Source organism: Filicampus tigris, chromosome 6 (assembly GCF_054856515.1).
Source record: "Filicampus tigris isolate MCC_2025a chromosome 6, RoL_Ftig_1.0, whole genome shotgun sequence".
Classification (NCBI taxonomy): domain Eukaryota; kingdom Metazoa; phylum Chordata; class Actinopteri; order Syngnathiformes; family Syngnathidae; genus Filicampus; species Filicampus tigris.
Genome location: NC_141222.1, coordinates 29391274 through 29410904, shown reverse-complemented (window position 1 = coordinate 29410904; position 19631 = coordinate 29391274). Strand labels below are relative to the sequence as shown.

At 54.0% G+C, this 19631-nt stretch overlaps 3 protein-coding genes across 5 annotated transcripts in view; 2 read left to right on the top strand and 1 right to left on the bottom strand.

Annotated features, from left to right (window-relative positions):
• The window catches only part of rcor3 (REST corepressor 3), a 7702-nt gene extending 2413 nt beyond the window's left edge, over positions 1–5289 (top strand). The window contains 11 exon segments of the mRNA XM_086032492.1: positions 141–218; positions 379–431; positions 498–659; positions 727–851; positions 1822–1900; positions 1970–2185; positions 2334–2411; positions 2501–2558; positions 2830–3059; positions 4421–4675; positions 4677–5289. Coding sequence (XP_085888618.1) covers positions 141–218; positions 379–431; positions 498–659; positions 727–851; positions 1822–1900; positions 1970–2185; positions 2334–2411; positions 2501–2558; positions 2830–3059; positions 4421–4675; positions 4677–4763 — 1421 coding nt within the window. The 3' untranslated portion in view covers positions 4764–5289.
• Positions 5290–5443: 154 nt separating this feature from the next.
• Positions 5444–14906, top strand: psen2 (presenilin 2). Of its 3 annotated transcripts, none has more exons than XM_086032495.1 (11): positions 5444–9115; positions 10788–10917; positions 11514–11671; positions 11743–11884; positions 11962–12029; positions 12604–12824; positions 12906–13004; positions 13218–13280; positions 13354–13407; positions 13480–13598; positions 14641–14906. In XM_086032495.1, the coding sequence occupies exons 2-11, from the start codon at positions 10807–10809 to the stop codon at positions 14794–14796; spliced, it is 1191 nt and encodes a 396-aa protein (XP_085888621.1). In that variant the 5' UTR covers positions 5444–9115; positions 10788–10806; the 3' UTR covers positions 14797–14906. The 3 variants fall into 3 exon arrangements, with proteins under 3 accessions (XP_085888621.1, XP_085888619.1, XP_085888620.1); XM_086032493.1 differs by having other exon boundaries at positions 13351–13407; XM_086032494.1 differs by having other exon boundaries at positions 5444–9221; positions 13351–13407.
• dpy30 (dpy-30 histone methyltransferase complex regulatory subunit) lies at positions 14903–17171 on the bottom strand. Its single transcript, XM_086032496.1, has 5 exons — positions 17065–17171; positions 16641–16678; positions 15698–15745; positions 15501–15628; positions 14903–15014 (listed from the first exon to the last, which is right to left on the bottom strand). Exons 1-5 carry the CDS (start codon positions 17072–17074, stop codon positions 14942–14944), a joined length of 297 nt encoding a protein of 98 aa, XP_085888622.1. The 5' UTR covers positions 17075–17171; the 3' UTR covers positions 14903–14941.
• Between the last annotated feature and the right edge of the window lie 2460 nt (positions 17172–19631).

The following is a 19631-nucleotide window of genomic DNA, read 5'->3' as shown; positions in this document are numbered from 1 at the left end:
TCGAATTGATTTTCGGACGAATCGTTCCATCTTTTGTTAGGCGTTGCCGTCGAGATGTCCGTGACGTTTGACTTGTCTGGATGGCATGAATCGCTTTCCAATCCGTTTTATCGTTACATCCCCGCCGGTGACCCGTCTAGGCTGCGGCAAATATTCGGAGCGGGACAACGGCGGCATGTTGGTGTGGTCCCCGCATCACGCCATCGAAGACGGCAAGCGTGAGTGCCGCCGGCCTGGCTCGTGCCGCCGGCCCGGCTCGTGCCGCCGGCCCGGCTGGTGCGGCCGGCTCGCGCCGCCGACCTGGCTCGCGCCGCCGGCCTGGCTCGTGCCGCCGGCCCGGCTCGGGCCGCCTCCTAGTAACGCCTTCTCCCTCCGCAGTGGACGAGTACATCGCGCTGGCCAAAGAGAAGCACGGCTACAACGTGGAGCAGGTAGGCGCCCTTCTCCCGCTCGCGCTTGCGACGGCCACACGAGTGGCCGCTTGCGTGTGTGTGCAGGCGCTGGGGATGCTCTTCTGGCACAAGCACAACATCGACAAGTCGCTGGCCGACCTTCCCAACTTCACGCCGTTCCCCGACGAGTGGACGGTGGAGGACAAAGTCCTCTTTGAGCAGGCGTTCAGTTTCCACGGCAAGAGTTTCCACCGCATCCAGCAGATGGTAAGGGACAAAGGCCGACCTTGCGCCCGTCGGCAGGGCCCTTGTTGATTTGCCGTCGCCGCGTCAGCTTCCGGATAAAGCCATCTCCAGCCTGGTCAAGTACTACTACTCGTGGAAGAAGACCCGCTCCAGGACCAGCCTGATGGACCGCCAAGCCAGAAAGCTGGCCAGCAGGAGCAACCAGGTTGACAGGTTGGACTTTGCTCATGGCCGCGCTCAAAATCGGGCCCGACGCCTTGCCCGTCGATGCCTCGCCGCTGCCAAATGGCCGCCGTGGCATCATCCGCGCATACCGCCGGTCCCTTCTTGCCCTGCCGCCTGTCTTGCGGAGGTGTCAAACGTTCGTGACTCGATCCAGTAGAGGGGCGTCACCATTAAGCGGAAGTGATTCCGAGCGACTAATGCCGTTCCCCTTTTGCCGTGGCGCCTGTGTTGTCGGGGGGTCAAAAAGTAGCCACGTTGGTGACTCAAGAATAGCGACGTAACGGTTCATCCAAAGTGGATCCCTATCGAAGAATCCATTCCAACTGGGACATCTCGGCACTCGCGAGCCCTCCTAACAAAAGACATCGCGTGCCGAGGTCATCAGAATATACTCATTTTGAGTGCTCCCAAATGACGTTCCTCCTCATCGTTCACTTTTCTGCCCCATTCCCGCCACCCTTTGACTGTGTCGATCAAATGACGCGCTTGCGCCGAACGCCGTCGCGTGGCTGCGGCAGCGCACTTGCGCGCGCACACGAGCGTGGTGGCCATTTTTAAAAAATCAAATTGAAACGAAAATCGGGAACTGAAAATCGAATCGGGGCTTGAGCGAATCCTTACATCCCTGGTCAAAGCCCAAGTTTGCAGTGTCCAACGCAAAAGATGAGGCATTTGCCTCGTGGAGGATGACAGAAATTGGAGAATTTGTACTGTTGACGGCCTGAAATTTGCAAGTGGAATTTTCTTCCCAAAGCAAAAACAAAAAAAGTGGAACGAGCACTCGGAATGCCTCTCAAATCGAATCCCATGGAAAATTGGGAACTGAAAATGGAAACTTCACTGAGGGCTTGAGTGAATCGTTCAGTCCCTACCAACGGGTGTCCGTCCGCGCGAGTACGAAGAAGCCTTTCGCCAATGGCAACTTTTAAACGCCGCCTTGCCCGTGCTGTCGCTATAGTGACGAGGAGATGGAGGAGGCCATCGCCGCGGAACCCAACGACAGCGACTACGACCCCAACAAGGAAGCCAAGAAAGAGGTACGTAAAGGCACCCGCTCCCCTCGCCGTCCACGTTGAGCCAGAGGAGTGCGGCGCTTTCCGCAGCAGAACCCGGCCGAGGCTGCCGCGCCCGCCTCCAAGTTGGCCCCGGGCCGGCGGGAGCACCAGACGCTGCAGCACCGCCACCACCAGCGCTCGCGATGCCGCCCCCCCAAAGGCATGTACCTGACCCAGGACGATGTGGTGGCCGTCTCCTGCAGCGCCGCCGCCGCCAACGCGCTCCTGCGCCAGCTGGACGTGGAGCTGGTGGCCCTCAAGAGGCAGGTAGGGTCGGAGGCGCCCTCACGCGACTTTTGCCTCGATACTTCCATCGCGTTTTGATCGATTATTGGATTAGGCACTACATCCCTGGTCCATGCGGGATGGCCACCGATCGGTATCGGCACGTGAGGTTTGCCTTTGTCCGCTTCAGGTTCAAAACGCCAAACAGCTGAACAGCGGACTCAAGCACGTCTTGGACTGCGGAATTAACGACTTCCGCTTGCCCGAGGTTGGTTCGGAATCGTCGTCGTTTGCCGCCGCCGCCGCCGCCGCCCCGAGCGCAAAAACGCTTGCCGATGTTGTCGACGATGCTTTCAGAGCGCTCAGAAGGTGAACGCTCGCTGGACCACGGACGAGCAGCTGCTCGCCGTTCAAGGTGACTCTTTGTTTTTGGCCACGGAAAGACTCGGTGAAAGAATCGGAAAGATCCGGTGAGGGATTAGAAGCGGGGCAACCGCACTTGCCAGCGTAGTTAACTTTCTTGACTATTATTATTAATATTGACTTATACTTAACTCAAAATGATCTTACTAAATCAACTGTGCCACCAAAAACGTCCACCCAAAAAAACAAGAAAGAAAAAGAAACGTGCATGCAAGTGCGTCGCTCGACTCTCACGACGATGTCATTGCTCAACTGCCGTTCAGGAGTCAGGAAGTACGGCAAAGATTTCCAGGCCATCGCCGACGTCATCGGCAACAAAACGCTGGGGCAAGTTAAGAATTTCTTCGTCAACTACCGGCGGCGTTTCAACCTGGAGGAGGTGCTTCAGGAGTGGGAGGCGGAGCAAGGGGACGGCGGCGCCGCCTCCGGGGAGGAGTCGAAAAATGCTTCTGCCACGCCTTCCGGGAGGAGTACTGACGAGGAGGACGACGAGGTGAATTTGATTTGGAGATCGTACTTGATGCAGGGCTGGGCGACTCATCCAATTTACCGGTGGTATTTTTTAGCTGCGTCTGTCGTTCAAAGTTAACGTTTACTATTTGCATGACAAATATTAACGTAACAATTCACGCAAGGCCCGATTGGATTCGATTTTCACTTCCCGATTTGCAATTCGGTGAGTGCTGAGTTCTCCGAGCTCGATTTGAATCGATTGTACGGTGAATTGGATTTTAACCGCTTTTCGATGAATCGGTACATTGGACTAATTGTTACATCCCCGATGAGAACTCAAGAATGAACGTGCGTCGGCAAAACTGCGGCCGATGATGATGATGATTCTTTTGGAAAAGGCTCAAGTTGTCCGGTATAATCGGTCGGGCGCTCACAACGACCGAGCGCATCGCTTGCTTGTCCTCCTCCTTATCGGAAGGGTTGTAACTTTGACAAACGTCTGGCAGAGCTGCGGCCTACTTTTTTGACTTGCCTCGAAGTACAGATACAGGTGCTGGAAAGAAATGGACATACTCGTATTTGTGGGAAATGGACTTAAGTAAAAGTACTTCCTTTGACATGTACCCGAAGTAAAAAGCCGCAGTAACACTTCAGTCATCCTTGTTCACTGTAAGAAGGATGGCTGAAGTGTCCGTTCATCCGTTCAGAAAGATGAAATGAAATAACTGGAAAATATGCAAAGAAAGAACGAGCATAGAAGAAGTGCACCGATGAATTTCCAACTGAGCACGGTAAACGAGAAGTAGCGTTCTAAGATGCCGGCTCAACTTTTTTTTTTCCGACTGGTCGACGGGAGCAGAACAAGCAGCCCCAGTGTGAATGTGTAAAGCTGGTCGGGGCTGTCGCCGTTATGCACAATCATAGCGTCTGTCCCATTCGCCATCAAGGGTCGGGTTGGCTGGCTAGCTTAGCCAGGATTCACGTAGCAGTGCGTCATGTGCGCGCTCGCTGGACTCACTGTCCATTCGTGTCCGCTTGTTGGCCTGCTTCTTGGCGCGAGCTCTTGCCACCTCCAAACTGGCCGCTGTGGCCAAACGTCGCATGCGCAGCAAACACAGAGCGGGAAAAAAGTAGCCCAAAGGCTAGGGATGTAACCATGAATCGAAAATTGATTTTGCATCGATTGAAGCCGTTAATCGAGAATCCAGTTGGAATCGACTTAACCGACTCATCGATAATGGAGACGACTCGAACTCGGACATGCCTCCCGATCGGGGTTAGGGTAGGAACGTGAGAACCAACGTTGAGGCCGCGCCGCCCAGCCCAGCCCAGCCCAGCCCCGCCCCGATGACGCGGACAGTAGCAGACAGGCTGACTGAAGCTCCGCCCTTTTGTTGAAAGGCTCAGGCTGCGTCGGGGGCGTCTCCCGCCAGCGCTTCCTCGCAGACGGCCGCGACGACGGGCCCCGCCTCCTCGCTCCACCAGCCGCCGCCGCTCTTGCGGCCCTCGCTGCCGGCCACGCCCTCGCTGCATCGCCAGCCGCCGCCCCTCCAGCAGCAGCCCCGCCCCCCGCTGCAGCCGCCCCACCCGGCCTCGCTGCAGCAGCCCCGCCCCGCCTTGCAGCAGCCGCCGCCCCTCATCCGGCCCTCCAACCCCCCGCCCCCCCCCTCGTCTCAACCCCCGCCCGTCCGGCCCCGCCGCCCAGCAGCCTTCGGACGCCGCCTCGTCTTCGTCCCTCCGCTGACGGCGATAAAACGGCATGCTTGCCGTGCGTGCGTGCGCGCGCGGAACGCTTTGGCGGCGTTGGACTTTGCGAGCTGTCAATCAAACACGACCAAGGTGACAGCGGGTGCCGAAAAGTGACGAACGGCGTGCGTGTGTATATATATTGACGTGGATGTCTATATGGATGCTTAAATGTGTGTGTAGAAAATATAGTGTTTAGGGGGTGTACATATGGATGTCATGCTATCGGCCATATTGTGATATTGTCACCATATATCGTTGTCGTCACGTCCCGATATGAATAGCAGCTAATCTGCCCACGTTTTGTTTCTCTTTGTGGAGTTGCAGCACCCTCTGCTGGTGAGTTTAGTAGTAGTAGTTGATCTGATCTGATCTGCCACCTACCGTCTGTCTAAGAGCCACGCGAATCGCCGATCGGAGCGCATGTCTGGCCAAGCCCTTTTCTTTGTCAATGCTCTTCTGATGTATCAAAACAGAATATTGGGATGTGCTTTTTCAACAATATAGTGAGATTTTGTACAGTATCGTGAGTTTTTAAATTTCGCCAAGCTCCCCAAAATATTGTGATATCGATCCTATCGCGAGGTTCATCTCGTGATGTTATCGTGTCGTGACATTTGGATATTGTGACATCCCTAGTATGTCTATGTATGTGTATAGCAGGGATGTAAGGATTCACTCGAGCACCGATTCGATTTCGATTTTCTGTTCCAGATTTTCGATTGGATTTTTTTTCTTCTTTTTTTTAATCGCTACCCTGCTGGTCTCTGTGTGCTAGAACGGGTCCGCAGCCATTCGCAGACGCAGTATGCGTGTCAAGTGGGGCTGCCGCAAACTCTTCTTTTGCTAGTCGACTAATCACCAACAGTAGTGTTGGATTGCACTAACACTATGAAAGTATCTATAATAAGAGAAAAAAGTACTTGCAAACGTTTGACTTTTTTGGGCACCAATCCCTTTTTTTAACGTAGAGGAGAGTGAAATCAAAGGAGTCAAATTTGAGAAAAGCACTGCGCTAATCACTTGTATTGGTTTTCAGTCACGCTTAATCCAAAAGGTTTTGTTTTGCTTCTCTAACGTGCTCCGCATTCAAAAGGTGGCGTGCACCTGCAATGGGGAGGAAAAGAGCTCAATTCTAAGTTGTCACGAGTCCGTGTTATGTCTTTTGGAATTCAGTAAGCATTGAAGGCTTTGTTGAAAACGGCTCATGTCGCGTGAACTTGGAGTGCCGAGATTTCCGATTCCGAAACGCCACACCGGCGGCGGGGGCGCGTCCTGTTGCTGCTCGATGTTAGCGTGTGCTAGCGAAAGCTAGCTTTCAGAAATGCGACCGGGCATCGAGCGCCAACTCGGGAGCCGCGACGCTACTACCCGCAATGCTTCTTTCTGTTTACGTCCCGGACGACCGCCACTGTGGCGCGCGCGCGCGCGCGCGATGCAGAGAAGCGCGCCGGCCGTGGGATACCAGGCTTTTTCCAGAGAAAAACACCACGCGTGGCGAGGCGTGAGACGCGCCCACGATGACCATCAATTGGCGACAATCCCAAGTTGTCGTGTTAGTCGTCTAGTCTTGGCACTTTTGCCGTCAAGCCAATGCGCATCACGGCTGCGGTTGGCGTGGCGTTGCCAAGCATTTTTGGACACCCATGCGCTTTTTAAGCATTCCTATCCATGTTAAATCGTTACATCCCTAGTGCGTATATATTTTTGGACTGTCGCGATACGATCATTACACGATATGAACTTCAATTATCACGATATTGTGGAGAAGTCGGCGATGACAACGATATATAAAAGCTCCCGATATTGTCCAGACAAAGAGCTCCTAAACAAATATTGTGTTTTTGTACATAAGTGCATCGGCAAAGAAATGGGCTCCGTCCCATTGGCTCGGCGGCGGGCGCAAAAGTATCACGCGGGCCGGCGGAGATGTTGAAAAAGAGTTGCCGTTTATTGGTTAGAACACAGTTTTGCTCGTTTGAGCAAGAATGGCTTTGATTTCGGTTCCGTTTGGGTTTGCGCGCTTTTGTCCAACACCAAATCATTGTCAATGTCTCTCCGCAATGCTAATTGGACAGCCGGTTCACATTGGCCTCCGTGCGGAGAAGCGGCCTGCGGGGAGCCGGCGCCCGACTTGCTAACGCACATTGTCAATTTGCGGAGGATCTCAAATGCGATTGGCGTGGCTCGTAAACATCCGTCCACCCACCCGTTCTAGGCGGCAAAAACGTGCGTCAAATGAAACGGCACTAATAAAGCCACCGCCGGAGGGCGCTCCAACCGCACAAACGGAACACGAGTCGGGCTCTGAGACGGACGGATTTGCTGCTATCGGGACATGACGACCGTGTGTTGTGGCAATTGGAATATTGTGACATCGCTATGGTAGGGATGTCGCAATAGTGCGATCGCCGCGATATATCGTTGTCGTCATGTCCCGATACGAATCGCGGCCAATGTTTTTGAAAAGTTGCTTTGCGCTGGTGCGGCCGCAGCACCCTCCGGCGGTTCGTCGATGATTTGATGCCGCCACGTCAGTTTAAGAGCCGCGCTCGTCGATGAGCCAATGGGACGGACGGACGGGCGGGCGGGCGGACGGACGGGCGGAGCGCAGCGCATGACTGGCCAAGCCCATTATTTCTTTGTCCATGCCAACACAATATCGGGATGTGTTTTTGAAATGCTTTGGGGTTTTTGGGGCGGACAATCTGGTGAGCTTTTTATATCTTGCCAACCTCCCCGCAATATGCCGATAATTATGGTATGATGAGCTTCTTCATCCGGTCCCAAATGAGCTCATAGAAGGGAAGGAAGCAAAGCAGACGGTGACTCGGATTAGGATTTTGGGGGTTTTATTTTTGCGGGGGGGCTCCGCCTCTCTAACGCCGTTGCGAGCGGCCACCCGCTTGTCCGGCAACACGTTTGACTTTGCAAAAGCGGCGAGCTTCGACGGCGGCACGCCCGAGCCTGGCGGACCGATGCGCTTTTGGCTTAGCTTGGTTGTTGTTGAGCAAAGCAAAAGTCGCCGTCGCCGCTCGCGCTCATGTCGGTGGCCAGCTCTGGAATTGGCGGCCGTCCGCCAGGGGGCGTGGCCTGTCGGCTTCAAAGTCGATCAATATCATGTCAGATATTCCTATCGCTGATGTGATGTATTTGTCCTTGATCTCCAAATGACATGACGTCTTTCTTTTCGTCACTTTGGCTTTGTCTTTCGAAAACTTGCCGCCGCGATACGCAATGGGAATGGAAGAAATCCAAATGGTTTGATGTCGTCAAAAAAGAGAACCATTCATTTGCTACGTTGTCGTATTTGGACTAAACGAACCTCTCGTTCGGGGGTCCCGGGTTGAACGCGCAAAAAAAAGTTGGCGAAACCACGTCTTTGCCGATTTGCAAAGGTCGAATCGGGACTCGAGGGAATCCCTATGGGTCCGGCCATCAAACGTTCAGCTTGGCGCGGACAAGTGTTCCCTGCGCGCTTGGGACCGCCAAAGCCGCTTGTTTTCACCTGAGCAAAAGCATCGGGACGCTCCGACGTCGGCAAAAGCGGAGGGCCGCTCGCCCGCTCCTGGACCCGGCGATTCGCTCCAGCGGCCCGCCGACGGCCAATGGGGGCCGCCGGCTCGGAAAGGCTTCTTTTGCTCTGCCGGCCGGCCGGCCGGCCAAGTTGGACACCCCCGACCCGACTGGCCGACCGGAATGCAAATGTCTTTGTGCAGCACGTGCCACAGGCGGCGCTTGCGGGCGTCCTTGTTTGAGGCCCGACTGCGCCCTGCACGTTCCTCACAGCTTGCAGCGTGCGCGTCGCTTTGATTGGATCATTTTGGCCGCCACCTGTCATTTTACAAGCCCGGCCCAATTGCAATCGTCGGTCTGTCCATGCCCCGCCGACCAAAATGGTCTGCGAAAAAATGGTCTGCAAAAAACCAACAAAAAAAGGTCTGCAAAACGGGCCATCGGTCAGTGTGCTTTGCCGGCTCAGAGACAGACTTGACCAGACTGTAGTCCTTTTTTTTTCAAGAAAGGAGATGGGACCGCGTGGCGCAATATTGTTTGGTCCTTTTGGTATGGGGCAGCTGCTGCGAACGAAGAGAGAGATTTTAGAATTTGCAGAAGCCTTTTATTCCAGCTCTTTCCGGCGGTGACGTTGGTGTTGCCGGGGGAGGGAGGAAAAAGGCTTGAATTGGGTTGGCGCGCCCCCTTGGAAGCAAGTCGACGTGACGTCGTGTCGGCCACGTGACTTGCGGCTTCGGGTCAGCTGACTAACCGCTGACTTGACTTCCGGGCGGTGACTTCCGGCTTGTGACTGGCCGGCTGCGCAGCGCTTGGCAACTTTGCTCAACAAATCAGGTAAACTTTGACGTCAAACCATTTTCAAAGATGGTTTGACCAAAACACGGTGGCCGGGTCGAGCGGGCCGGTGACGTCGCCCTCCCACTTAGTTGCACGTTCGAAGGTTTGTGTTGGTGTTTTTCTGTCGTCGTCGTCGTTGTTGTTGTTGTTTTTTGTTGTTGTTTTTTTTACACCAGTCGTGTTGTACGCTGGTCGCAGCTTTGTCAGCGCGCGACGCCAAAGGAGGACTTCAGTTCTCGTAAAACGAGGGCGGCGTTTTTCCCTTTTGTAAAATAATAGGCATATTTTCTAACTGTTACCTCAACGTTTATCCTTAAAAAAAAGACGTCATTTCATGAAAAAACATGGGTGTTTTCCCCCGAAATTCGGATAAGTATGATTTGCGTCCGAAGTCGGATTCCATTTTTTTTGTTTGCCCCCAAAAGCCAACGTGTGTGTTTTAATAAGTATAGCAGCTTACTAGAATAATGTACTTCATAAAAACGAAATGGAATGCAAAGAATGAAACATTTTGGACATTGTGATTTCCAATTCAATCTCCTTGGCCACCGGTACTGTTGAATGCCGACTGAAGAAGACAAGACAGTCCAAGTAGTTCTTCTTCACGGGCAATCGCACAAATCGGTGTCGGGTGCGCTGCGATTTTCCTCGCGGACGTCTGCATGTTGCTCTTTTGTCCCCTTCAAATATTTGTTGCTTGAAATGAAATGATTGCGAGGAACTGGTCATTTGAGCTGGCAAAAGGGCCTCAAAGCTGAAAAGTTACGTCACCTCCATATTGATTGATTGCTAGAGATAGACCCATGTGGGGTTTTTTTCACGACCGATACCAATTATTAGCAGTCAAGGAGGCCGATCGCCGACATTTGGAGCCGACGATAATTCATTTTCACAAAAATTGCAAACCCCAAAAACTTTGTTGAAAAACCTTTAAGCATGCGTTTATTGAACCATTTTTCAGATTTGCATCATCTATTTTTGAATCCATTTTTGACACTGTACATCTTGGTTGTAAAATGTGAACAAATTTAGTCCAGGGAGCTCCCATCCCGGCGTCATTAGCGTGTCTTCAAAAGTGAACTGAAAACGTGAACAAGAGCTCCCTCTAGTTTTCTGCAGTAAATCAAGTTGTCCAAAGTGGCTGGCAAAATGTTCAATCAAACGGGCGCGTGCGTCCGTGTGGCCCGCTAACGGCGGATGTCACGTTGGAGCGTGTCGCCCGGCTGCTCCGCCGATCATTTTCCACGTGGCTTTTAGTAGCGAGCGGCATTTGTGAAGACGAAGGTCGGCCGCATTGGCAGTCGCAGGCCGACTTTTGCGCTCCTTGAAGTCGGCGCTTGCGGTGGAAAGGACGCACGTGGAGCCAGCCGCCGCGACGACGATTGTTGATGCGGTGCGTTGCCGTGGCTGGCGAGCGACCTCAGAAGAAAAGGCCGGCGGTTGCCAAGTCGGCTGCGGCGACACGCGAGCCGCGCTTGCGGCGGCTCGCTTGACTTGGACTTATTAGTTGGCTGCCCGAAAAGGCCGCAAGGTCCTCCAAAGGGCGACGTCGATTGCTCACGTTGCTGCCCAAGCATGGCATGCGGCGGAGTGCCTCGTAGGTGGAGCCTGCGAGCGTTTGCGTCGTCGCTTCACTTATTTGCAGACACTTTGCGCTTTGTCTTTTCAGGCGGAGTCAGGGCGCGGCCATGAACCTTTCGGACAGCGAGGACGAGGCCTACACGGAGCGCACGGCGCTCGTCCCGTCGGAGAATCCGGCCGTGCCTTCCTACCGACCTGACGAGCGCTCGCCCAAAAGGGTAAACGTTGACCTTCCGCACCCTAACAAAATTGTCCGCTACTAGTACCGCTATTGGCGTGGGCGAATTCCACTCGGTCACATCCGGCCAGCGCTCGACTGGTCGTACTTGCGGCTAGGTCGGCGGGCGAAAAAGCTCACTCATCCGTATCAAATACCCCCCCCCCCACCCCCCACTCAAGGTGGATCGGGCAAATCCTCCGAGTGGATTCGCGTCACAAAGAGGAAAGAAATACCAGCGCTCGACTTTTTCACCGTTTAAAGAGCGGTCCAATTTTCCGCTTGTGCTATTGTTCCAATTTTCCGATCGATCAAGCGGTGGCGTTCACTTGGGTCGTGAAAAGCGCTTTTGCGCTCGCCCTACTTAGCCGAGCGAGCGGCCTCAAAGCGTTTCGAGCCGAGCCGGTCAAAGCCCCGAGAAATGAAAGCAAATCGGATCGCGAGCCGAAGACGCAACATTGACCCAAAGGGCGGCCGAAAGAATCGGAGTTGATTGGAGCGGCGAGGCTTCGAACAATCGTACTCGCTCACAGTCTCGCCTCCGGAGTAAGTCGCCGGCGCCGCGTACCAGCTAACGGCCGAACGGCCCGCCCGCAGGCCAGCGACCGGCCCGCGGCGGGCGACGAGGAGCTGAGCCTCAAGTACGGCGCCAAGCACGTCATCATGCTCTTCGTGCCCGTGGCCCTGTGCATGCTGCTGGTGGTGGCCACCATCAAGTCGCTCCACTTCTACAGCGACAAGACGGACCAGCAGCTGTGAGCCGCCAACGCTAACGGCGCCAGCGCTCACGGCGCCAAACGCTAACGGCGCTCTGGCCCGCCCGCAGGATTTACACGCCGTTCACGGAGAACACGTCGTCGGTGGGTCGGCGCCTGCTCAACTCGGTCCTGAACGCGGCGGTCATGATCGGCGTCATCGTGCTCATGACCGTCTTCCTGGTCTTCCTCTACAAGTACCGCTGCTACAAGGTCAGTCCCCGCCCACTAAAGGCCCGCCGGCCGGCCGGCCGACCGACACGCCGCTCTGCTCTGCTCTCTGCCGTCAGCTGATCCACGGCTGGCTCATCCTGTCCTCGCTCCTGCTGCTCTTCTGGTTCAGCTTCTTGTACCTCAGGTGAGAGAGAACCGTCCCCATGTTCCGTTTCAAGGATGCGTTCGCGGAAGCCTCGCAACGTTTCGCGCTCCGATTTGACTGGGCAAATCCCGCCCACGGGCAAATCCCGCCCAGGGGGAAATCCTGCGCACGCTTCCGGGCCGCCGGCGCTTTGCGTCGCTTGCCGACAAAGGCCGAGTCGGCCGGACGCAAAAAGATACAAAAGGGAGGCCTTGAAATCAAATTGAAGCGTTACTCAAAGGATCCAAACGGAATGGCGAATGAAAACATTGGAAATGGAATTGTACTGAAATGGAGGAGTGAAAGCGGATCGCGGCCGGATAAAAAGAAGAAAACCAAATTGAATGGCGCCCAATTGAATCCCGAGCAAATTGAATGGAATGGCGAGCTGAAGAATCCAATTCAAATTGCGGCGCTGTTTCAAAGAACGCAAATCGAAAGGAACGGCCGGCAAAAGGTTTTCGATCGAACGCAAGGCGTGGGCGACGATGCAAATGGAGCGCAAGCGACAGAATGCAAACGGCGGGCCAAAAGCTCGTGCGCCCGGTGACGCCCGCCCCCTTGTCGGCGGCAGCGAGCTGCTCAAGACGTACAACGTGGCCATGGACTACCCGACGGCGGGCGTGCTGATCTGGAACTTTGGCGCGGTGGGCATGGCCTGCGTGCACTGGAAGGGTCCGCTGGCGCTGCAGCAGGCCTACCTGATCGTGGTCAGCGCGCTCATGGCGCTGGTCTTCGTCAAGTATCTGCCCGAGTGGTCGGCCTGGCTCATCCTGGCCGCCGTCTCCGTCTACGGTGAGCGGCGCCGCCGACCGGCCGGCCAAGCGGCCGGCCGACGCGCGCCGTTCCGACACGTCCGCCTTCCTCCCCTGGCAGACTTGGTGGCGGTCCTGAGTCCCAAGGGCCCGCTGAGGATGCTGGTGGAGACGGCGCAGGAGCGCAACGAGCCCATCTTCCCCGCCCTCATCTACTCATGTGAGTTCTTCCCTCCGCCAAATGGGCTTCCCCGCTGGCGGAAACGCCGCTTTCGCTCTCCTCTTGACCGACCGCCATGACGTGACGGGGACATCGCGGGTGAAATCCCGCGTGGCCTCGTCCGTGACATCGCATCCTTCCCGATGCGTTGTTGACGAGCGCTGTCTGTGCGTGTGTCTGTGTGCGCGTGCGTGCGTGCGTGCGCGCGCGCAGCCGCCATGGCGTGGACGGTGGGGATGGCGAGCCCCGCCGACAGCGAGCCGGGACGTACCACAGGTGGGCGCCGGCCGCGCGCGGCAAACCCCGGATGCACCGCGTTTGTGCTTGACTTTGCCGTGTGTGACAGAAGAGGAGGCGGCGCCGAGCGGCGAGGGGGCGGCGGCGGAAGACGAGCAGGAGGAGCGTGAGTGACATGACGTGCGTGCGTGCTCGCGCGCGCGTGCGTGTGTGACGCGCGTGTGCTGTGTGGCGACAGGCGGCGTGAAACTGGGCCTGGGCGACTTCATCTTCTACAGCGTCCTGGTTGGCAAAGCGGCGGTGGCCGGCGGAGGCGACTGGAACACCACCATGGCCTGCTTCGTGGCCATCTTGATCGTAAGATGATGACGACGACGACGACCACGACCACGACAACCACGACGCAGACCGGGAAGCCAGGGGACAGCACAAGACTAGTTCACATTGCATAATAACGCAATACTTTGGGTTTTGTTGCACGTTTGGAATTTTGATGGGCTTATTTCGCAATCCAAATTAGGCACTGTTGTTTTAGGAGGAGAACAAACGTCTTCCGCTTGCGCCTCATCCAGTAGCTTTTGGTGCTTTCGTTTTTTTTCCCTCGTCCGTGAAATGGGCGTGTCCGCAGGAGGGCAGACTCCGCCTGTGAGAAGAGTCGGGTAGGGAAGGCGCATGAAAAGGAGCACTCCAGCAGTTTTTTTTTTTTTTTTATAAATTTATTCAAAAGAAGCCAACACAACACGTCCGATTCAAAAGCTACCTCCGTCCTTGCTGTGTCCGTCCTGGTCAAAAGAGTTCTCGTCCTGCTCGTCCACAAAATGGGCACCCGTCCGAGATGGGCGGAGGGGCCATTCCGCCCCTGAGACCATTTCAAACTCTTTAACTTCAAGGAACTATTGATTTCAACGTTCAGTTAACTTTATGAGCGATTTGACATTTTTGAAATTTGGAGGACTTTAGTTACTGTGCAAAACTATACGGCGCTATTGTTTACGTTTTCATTTCGCTTTTGAAGACACGCCGATGAGCCTGGGAGCTCCCTTTTTACGGCAAAGATGTATACAGTATTGGCAAATTAAAAAAAAAAATCGACATGATGCAAATGTGACAAATTGGTCGATCAACATATGCTTAAAGACGTTTCAACAAAGTGAAGAGTTTTCGTTTTTTTATTTCCGATTTTGGCGGCGATATTTTTGCCGAAAAGGAATATCGGCTCGGAATATCGGCGATCGGCCTCCTTGACTACTAATCGGTATTGGCGTGGGCCTTGAAAAAATTCTGAAATGATGACAGCCAGTGTCGCGATATTGATATTTTGTGGATATGTTGTGCAGCCCTAGCCAGGAGGCGAATGGATTGAGAGGATTTGCTGACGGTGTGCGTGCGTGCGTTTCAGGGTCTGTGCGTGACGCTGCTGCTGCTGGCCATCTTCAAGAAAGCACTGCCAGCGTTGCCCATCTCCATCACCTTCGGCCTCATTTTCTACTTTGCCACCGACTCGCTGGTGCGACCTTTCATGGACGACCTGGCCGCACACCACTTTTACATCTGAGGCCACCCGAGCGCGCGTCCACCCCCAAAAGCGTTTGCTCGGCCGTCCCTCGTGAGCTCGTTGGCGCGCGCGCGCGCGCCTTTGCACAATAAAAAGCACATCTGGCTACCGCTTGGACTCCTTTTATTGGCACAGAGGAAAAGCATCAGTTGCGCTCGTCAAACTGCGACTTGTTCTTGAGAAGGAAAGCCGCCAGGTACTCGATGGGGTTCAGTGGCCTGCGCGCAACACAAACAAAGGCCGCTCCGTTAGGGACACGCCGCAACAAAACGGGCCGCGGCGGCCGGCGAGCCAGGAAACCGCCGACGGACGCGTGTATCACATCCATGTCGGCGTAGCGCCAAAAAAACCCATTTTGTGTGGAAAATGGCACCGGAGACGCTGACAATGCCTCAGCAGATTTGCATTGGGAGGCCATCGTCATCGCAACTGTGATTGGGCTCCGAATTCCAATTTGGCCTCCGCAACGCAAAGCAAAAAGTGCCCCCCGCCGGCTTTGTGGAATTTCCGCCAAGAAAAAAAACCAAGGGGGAAGCTCCATTCAGCTTCCCGGCGGCTATTTGGAGCCACAAGCGAACGTGCAAGTTGCTTGCTTTGGCCGCTCCGGAGCAGATTTTCTCCGCTACGTCGCGTGTCGAGCGATTTGCCTGGCGGGCCGGGCCGGGGCGGCGCGGCGCGGCGCGTCACGTCGCTTGACCTCTGACCTCTCCTTGGCCAGCACGGCCAGGCCTTGCAGCAGGATGGGCACCACCGTCTGGTCCAGGTAGGCGCGCGTGGGCAGCGCCTGCAGGTCCACCTTCTGCTTGCACGTCTTCTCCTGCTCCAGCGTCCTCTGCCGCACGGAAAAACAAGCATGCTAGCGCGCTGGCCGTCTGCGTGCGGGCGGCCACACCTTCCTTACCTGGATGCTGTCTGTCAGGCCAAACTCGGCGTGGGGGTTTTCCGACGCCTGCGCCGCAACAAAATGACAATCAGCATCTAGCAGCAAAATGACAATCAGCGTACGCCAACAGAGGCGGGCGGCCATCGCTGCGCACGCTTTTGCCCTCAAAGGCAACGTGTGCGCGGGTGTGTTTGGTGCAGTCGCCCCTCGAATCTTGCCCAAATGCTAGCCCGCTAATCACTCCAGGCCAACATTGAAGAAAACGCTAGCCTGCTCATTTCATTTCACGTCAGTATATTCCCACACCGCTGTATCAGAAACGCAATATTGTTTTCCCAACATTTAAGAAAAGACATCAACGCAACCGCCGCCGTTTACAATCTGCGTTTGAAAACTCGCGTGCATATTTGTTGGCAATTTACGTGTGGTAAGAAAACAAGCAAACACAAATCCAATGTATTGCTGATCATCTTTGTGAAGAAATGCATTTGTGTTGGGAAAATGTACGATTTGGCTTGCGTCCTTGTTCTAAGATTGAGAGGAAAAAGTTCTCTCCAAATCATGAGGCTCGTACTTTTGGCCAACAGTTGACTCACACTCACTTTGACCCAAACAAAAAGCAAACCATTTTGTTGTTGTTTTGGGAATCCATGTTGAGCAATTTGCCATTAAAGGAAAAAAATATCTTTATTGAATTGAAGAAGATAAACGTTTGTAATGATCGCATCTTTCCCAAACTGTGGCCTTGTTTGACCCTTCATCGCAAATGAAATGGAAGGATCTGTTATCGATGCTCTTAGCTTTAGAAGTAAAGGTTAAAAAAAAACAGAACAAACTGTATCCTATTTGTACATTTGCTGCATCTATGCGAGCAATTGCGATGTTGGTGATGATGGTGAGGAGGAGGAGGAGGAGGAGGAGGAGGCGGAGGAGGAGGCGGCGGCGGAGAACTACTACTCACTGTGGGATGCTCCATGGTGTGTTCCGCGTCTGTGTGCTCTGCAAAGAGAGTTGAGGTCACTTTGACAGCCTGGAAATGATTCCACACCGCTTTTCGGACTTTTTGCTGCTGCCGCTAGAAAGCGGAAATATCGTGTTTTCTAGCGATAGAAAGGTGCGACAACACACACACAAAGACAAAGACAAAGACAAAGACTTCAAGTGGCGGTTGGTCGTCCTGTTTGGGCACGCTCGTTCAGCCGGTTGTTTGGCGCTAGCAAGTTGCTTAGCATCAGGCTTGAACTGTTCGACGTCTGCGGACTTTTTGTGGTCGCTCGTGATGCGACACGAAAGGAGAACGGAGGCAGCAGCAGCAACTTTGGCATAAAGGCTTGATATTGTTATTACTTGTGTTTAAAAGACGAAAAGAACAACACTGAACTCACCGTCTGCCATGTTTGTTTTGGGCAGTATTGTACGGTATCCGCCACCGGGTCGCTACTCAAATTACGTCACTTCCTACTGACGTTACTTCCGGGCGACGCGCTCATTTCTGGTCTATGACTTTCAAAATATTTGCTCTCGCGCATAACGTCACTCTAATGTTCCAAAATATTGTGTACAATACAATTTTATTGACATAGCTGGGGAACTACGACTCCGCTTGGTCTCTTTAAAGGGGAAATCAACCCCAACGCATTTTTTTCCAAGAATATGTTACCAGCAACACGGCATCCGTGCGTTTGTCCAATATAAGCAGCAAAATCCGACCCTTTTCAGCCATCTCTGGGGGCGGCCGTTTTGTCACTTCTGTCGACATCACGACCGCTCGCGTAACGACCAATCACGGCTCGGCTTTAGAAAACAGGTCAGCCGCGATCGGTCGTTACCTGAGCAGTTGTGATGTCATTTTCAGTCGACAGAAGTGACAAAACGGCCGCCAATGATCAAGGACAACGATCCTCCGCATACAATTGCGAGCAAATGAGGGGTTTCGTCATCCGCGGTGCATAACATCATGAGAAGCTTCCGCGAATCGGGAGAAAACCCCGCTCGTAAGCGAGCGGCAAGGCCGAGGACCGAGATGGGATGCCCGCGGCCTTCGGCACCTCAGGCGGCGCGGTGTCAAAAAAGGACATCAGTTGTGTCAAGGATATCAGCACATGAGCTCGGGGGTGAACGACACACCTGCGAAGGTACCTTGAATCCGGAGAGGTCCATCCGGATTTGGGAGACACGGCCGCCATCCAAGCAACGTCCTTTCCGCGGCCCAGCCCGCGCATTTATTTCTGCGAGACGATACCGGAGCACATTTTGCGCACGTGTTGTAACAGCGCGGCTTCGTGCTCAAAGATTAGACTGGCCGCTAGCGCCACCTGCCTCCCACCGAAAATGGCCGGCCGGCGGGCGCAGGAAGAAGCGGCACAAGGCTGAAGCTGCACATCAAGCCAAAACGGGAACGAGTTCCACCTACAAGGCTTCGGCAATTAGCGTCCCCAGTTGCCAAACGGTGACTGAACGTCGGTCACAGCAAAGGTGACGGACGCAACGCAGGGGCAAACAAACGCGTTGCAGCAGCCACGCACGCTTGTCATTCAAAGTGGATCGGCCAGTTTGGACTCCAAATGTCTCTGTAGCCCATTCCCCGTCAAAATCCAGCTTGAAGATGACTGGCAAATGATTGCTCGTTGTTTTGAGTTGCGTTTGGCACAACGGCCCAACTTCATTGCGATCGGCCTTGCATATAGCGCCGTCAAGTCAGAGTCGAGGAAGTCCAAATTGGATTTTCTATGCCAGTACCTTTCCACCATTCATGTGATCTATACAAATCAATTGGGGGGAAATGTTGTTGTTGTTGTTGTTGTCAAGAGGGGAAATGGGGGAAAATGCTGAGATATTTAGTTGCGCAAGTGCGCACACCCTCTTCTAACTCGGGGTGCGGCTGACATCGCATTCAAAGTGGTTCGAAGGGAGTCATGAAGCGCAAATAAAACCCAGCTCTTCTAGTAGGCTTTTCCTGACCATTTTCATGTTGAGCATTTTCATGTGGCACCTTTGGTCGGCAGAGAGCTGCCGCAGTGCCGCAGGGAAGTCGGCGTCGGCGTCGTCGTTCGGGGTCGCCAGTCAGGAGGATACTCCAAAGACATTTCCGAGGCACGAAAGAGCGCAGTCCTCGTCACGCGGAGCAAAGATGTGCAAAAACCGCACATCCCTCCAAAAATGGGGGAAAAGGTGGGAACATTGAAAGAGCTACAGGAATTTTTGGCAAGTGCTGGCTACTAAGTACATGTGACAAGAATCGCCGCTATTCTAGGCGGCGCTGGCGAGACAGGAGGAAGCCTTTTGCTCCAAAGAATCAACACACTTGAACTCTCCCAAGAAGCGAGCGTGCATTTTTCTTGATCCGGACCTGCGGCCTAGTCGGGGGGTAGCCAATTAGGAACGCTTCCACATTCCAGTCAGCCCTGCGGGCTTCTGTGAGAAAGGGAAAAGAAGCCTACCAGAAGAGCTGATCTTTATTCAGGCTTAAAGGTGAAGTCAACCCAAACCAGAATATTTTTATATGCAGCCCCACTAGTTGAAAGACGGCACTCTGATGAATATTGCCTTTGCGGAAGGTGACTTCATCCAGCCCTTTTTGGCCATCGCCGGCCGAGGGCGGCCATTTTGGCACTTCTGTCGACTGAAAATGATATCACAGTTGGAACGCTGCAATCACGGCTCCCTTGTTTTCTGGAGCCGAGCCACGATTGGTCATTACCTGAGCCCCGAGCAACTTTGATGTCATTTTCAGTCGACAGCAGTGACAAAATGTCCGCCCCCGAGATGACTAAACAGGGGGGGATTTGGCTGCTTAACTCTTATTTCACAAAGCAATATTCATCAGAATGCCTTGCCTGTGTAGAAGATATTCTGGGGAAAAAAATCAGTTTGGCTTCACGTCGACTTTAATGAAAGGCAAACAAATGACCCCAACCCAAATGTAAAAAAAAAAAAAAGGTTCATTGTGAAC

What these genes read in the sequence shown, in the direction of transcription:
- psen2 (XM_086032493.1), top strand. Translation starts at nt 10,807, where the DNA reads ATGAACCTTTCGGACAGCGAGGACGAGGCCTACACGGAGCGCACGGCG. An exon ending in ACAAGTACCGCTGCTACAAG is followed by an intron (nt 11,885 to 11,961) that starts GTCAGTCCCCGC and finishes CTCTGCCGTCAG; the next exon opens with CTGATCCACGGCTGGCTCAT. An exon ending in TTCAGCTTCTTGTACCTCAG is followed by an intron (nt 12,030 to 12,603) that starts GTGAGAGAGAAC and finishes TGTCGGCGGCAG; the next exon opens with CGAGCTGCTCAAGACGTACA.
- dpy30 (XM_086032496.1), bottom strand. An exon ending in ACACCATGGAGCATCCCACA is followed by an intron (nt 15,746 to 16,640) that starts GTGAGTAGTAGT and finishes GTTGCGGCGCAG; the next exon opens with GCGTCGGAAAACCCCCACGC. An exon ending in GCCGTGCTGGCCAAGGAGAG is followed by an intron (nt 15,015 to 15,500) that starts GTCAGAGGTCAA and finishes TGTTGCGCGCAG; the next exon opens with GCCACTGAACCCCATCGAGT.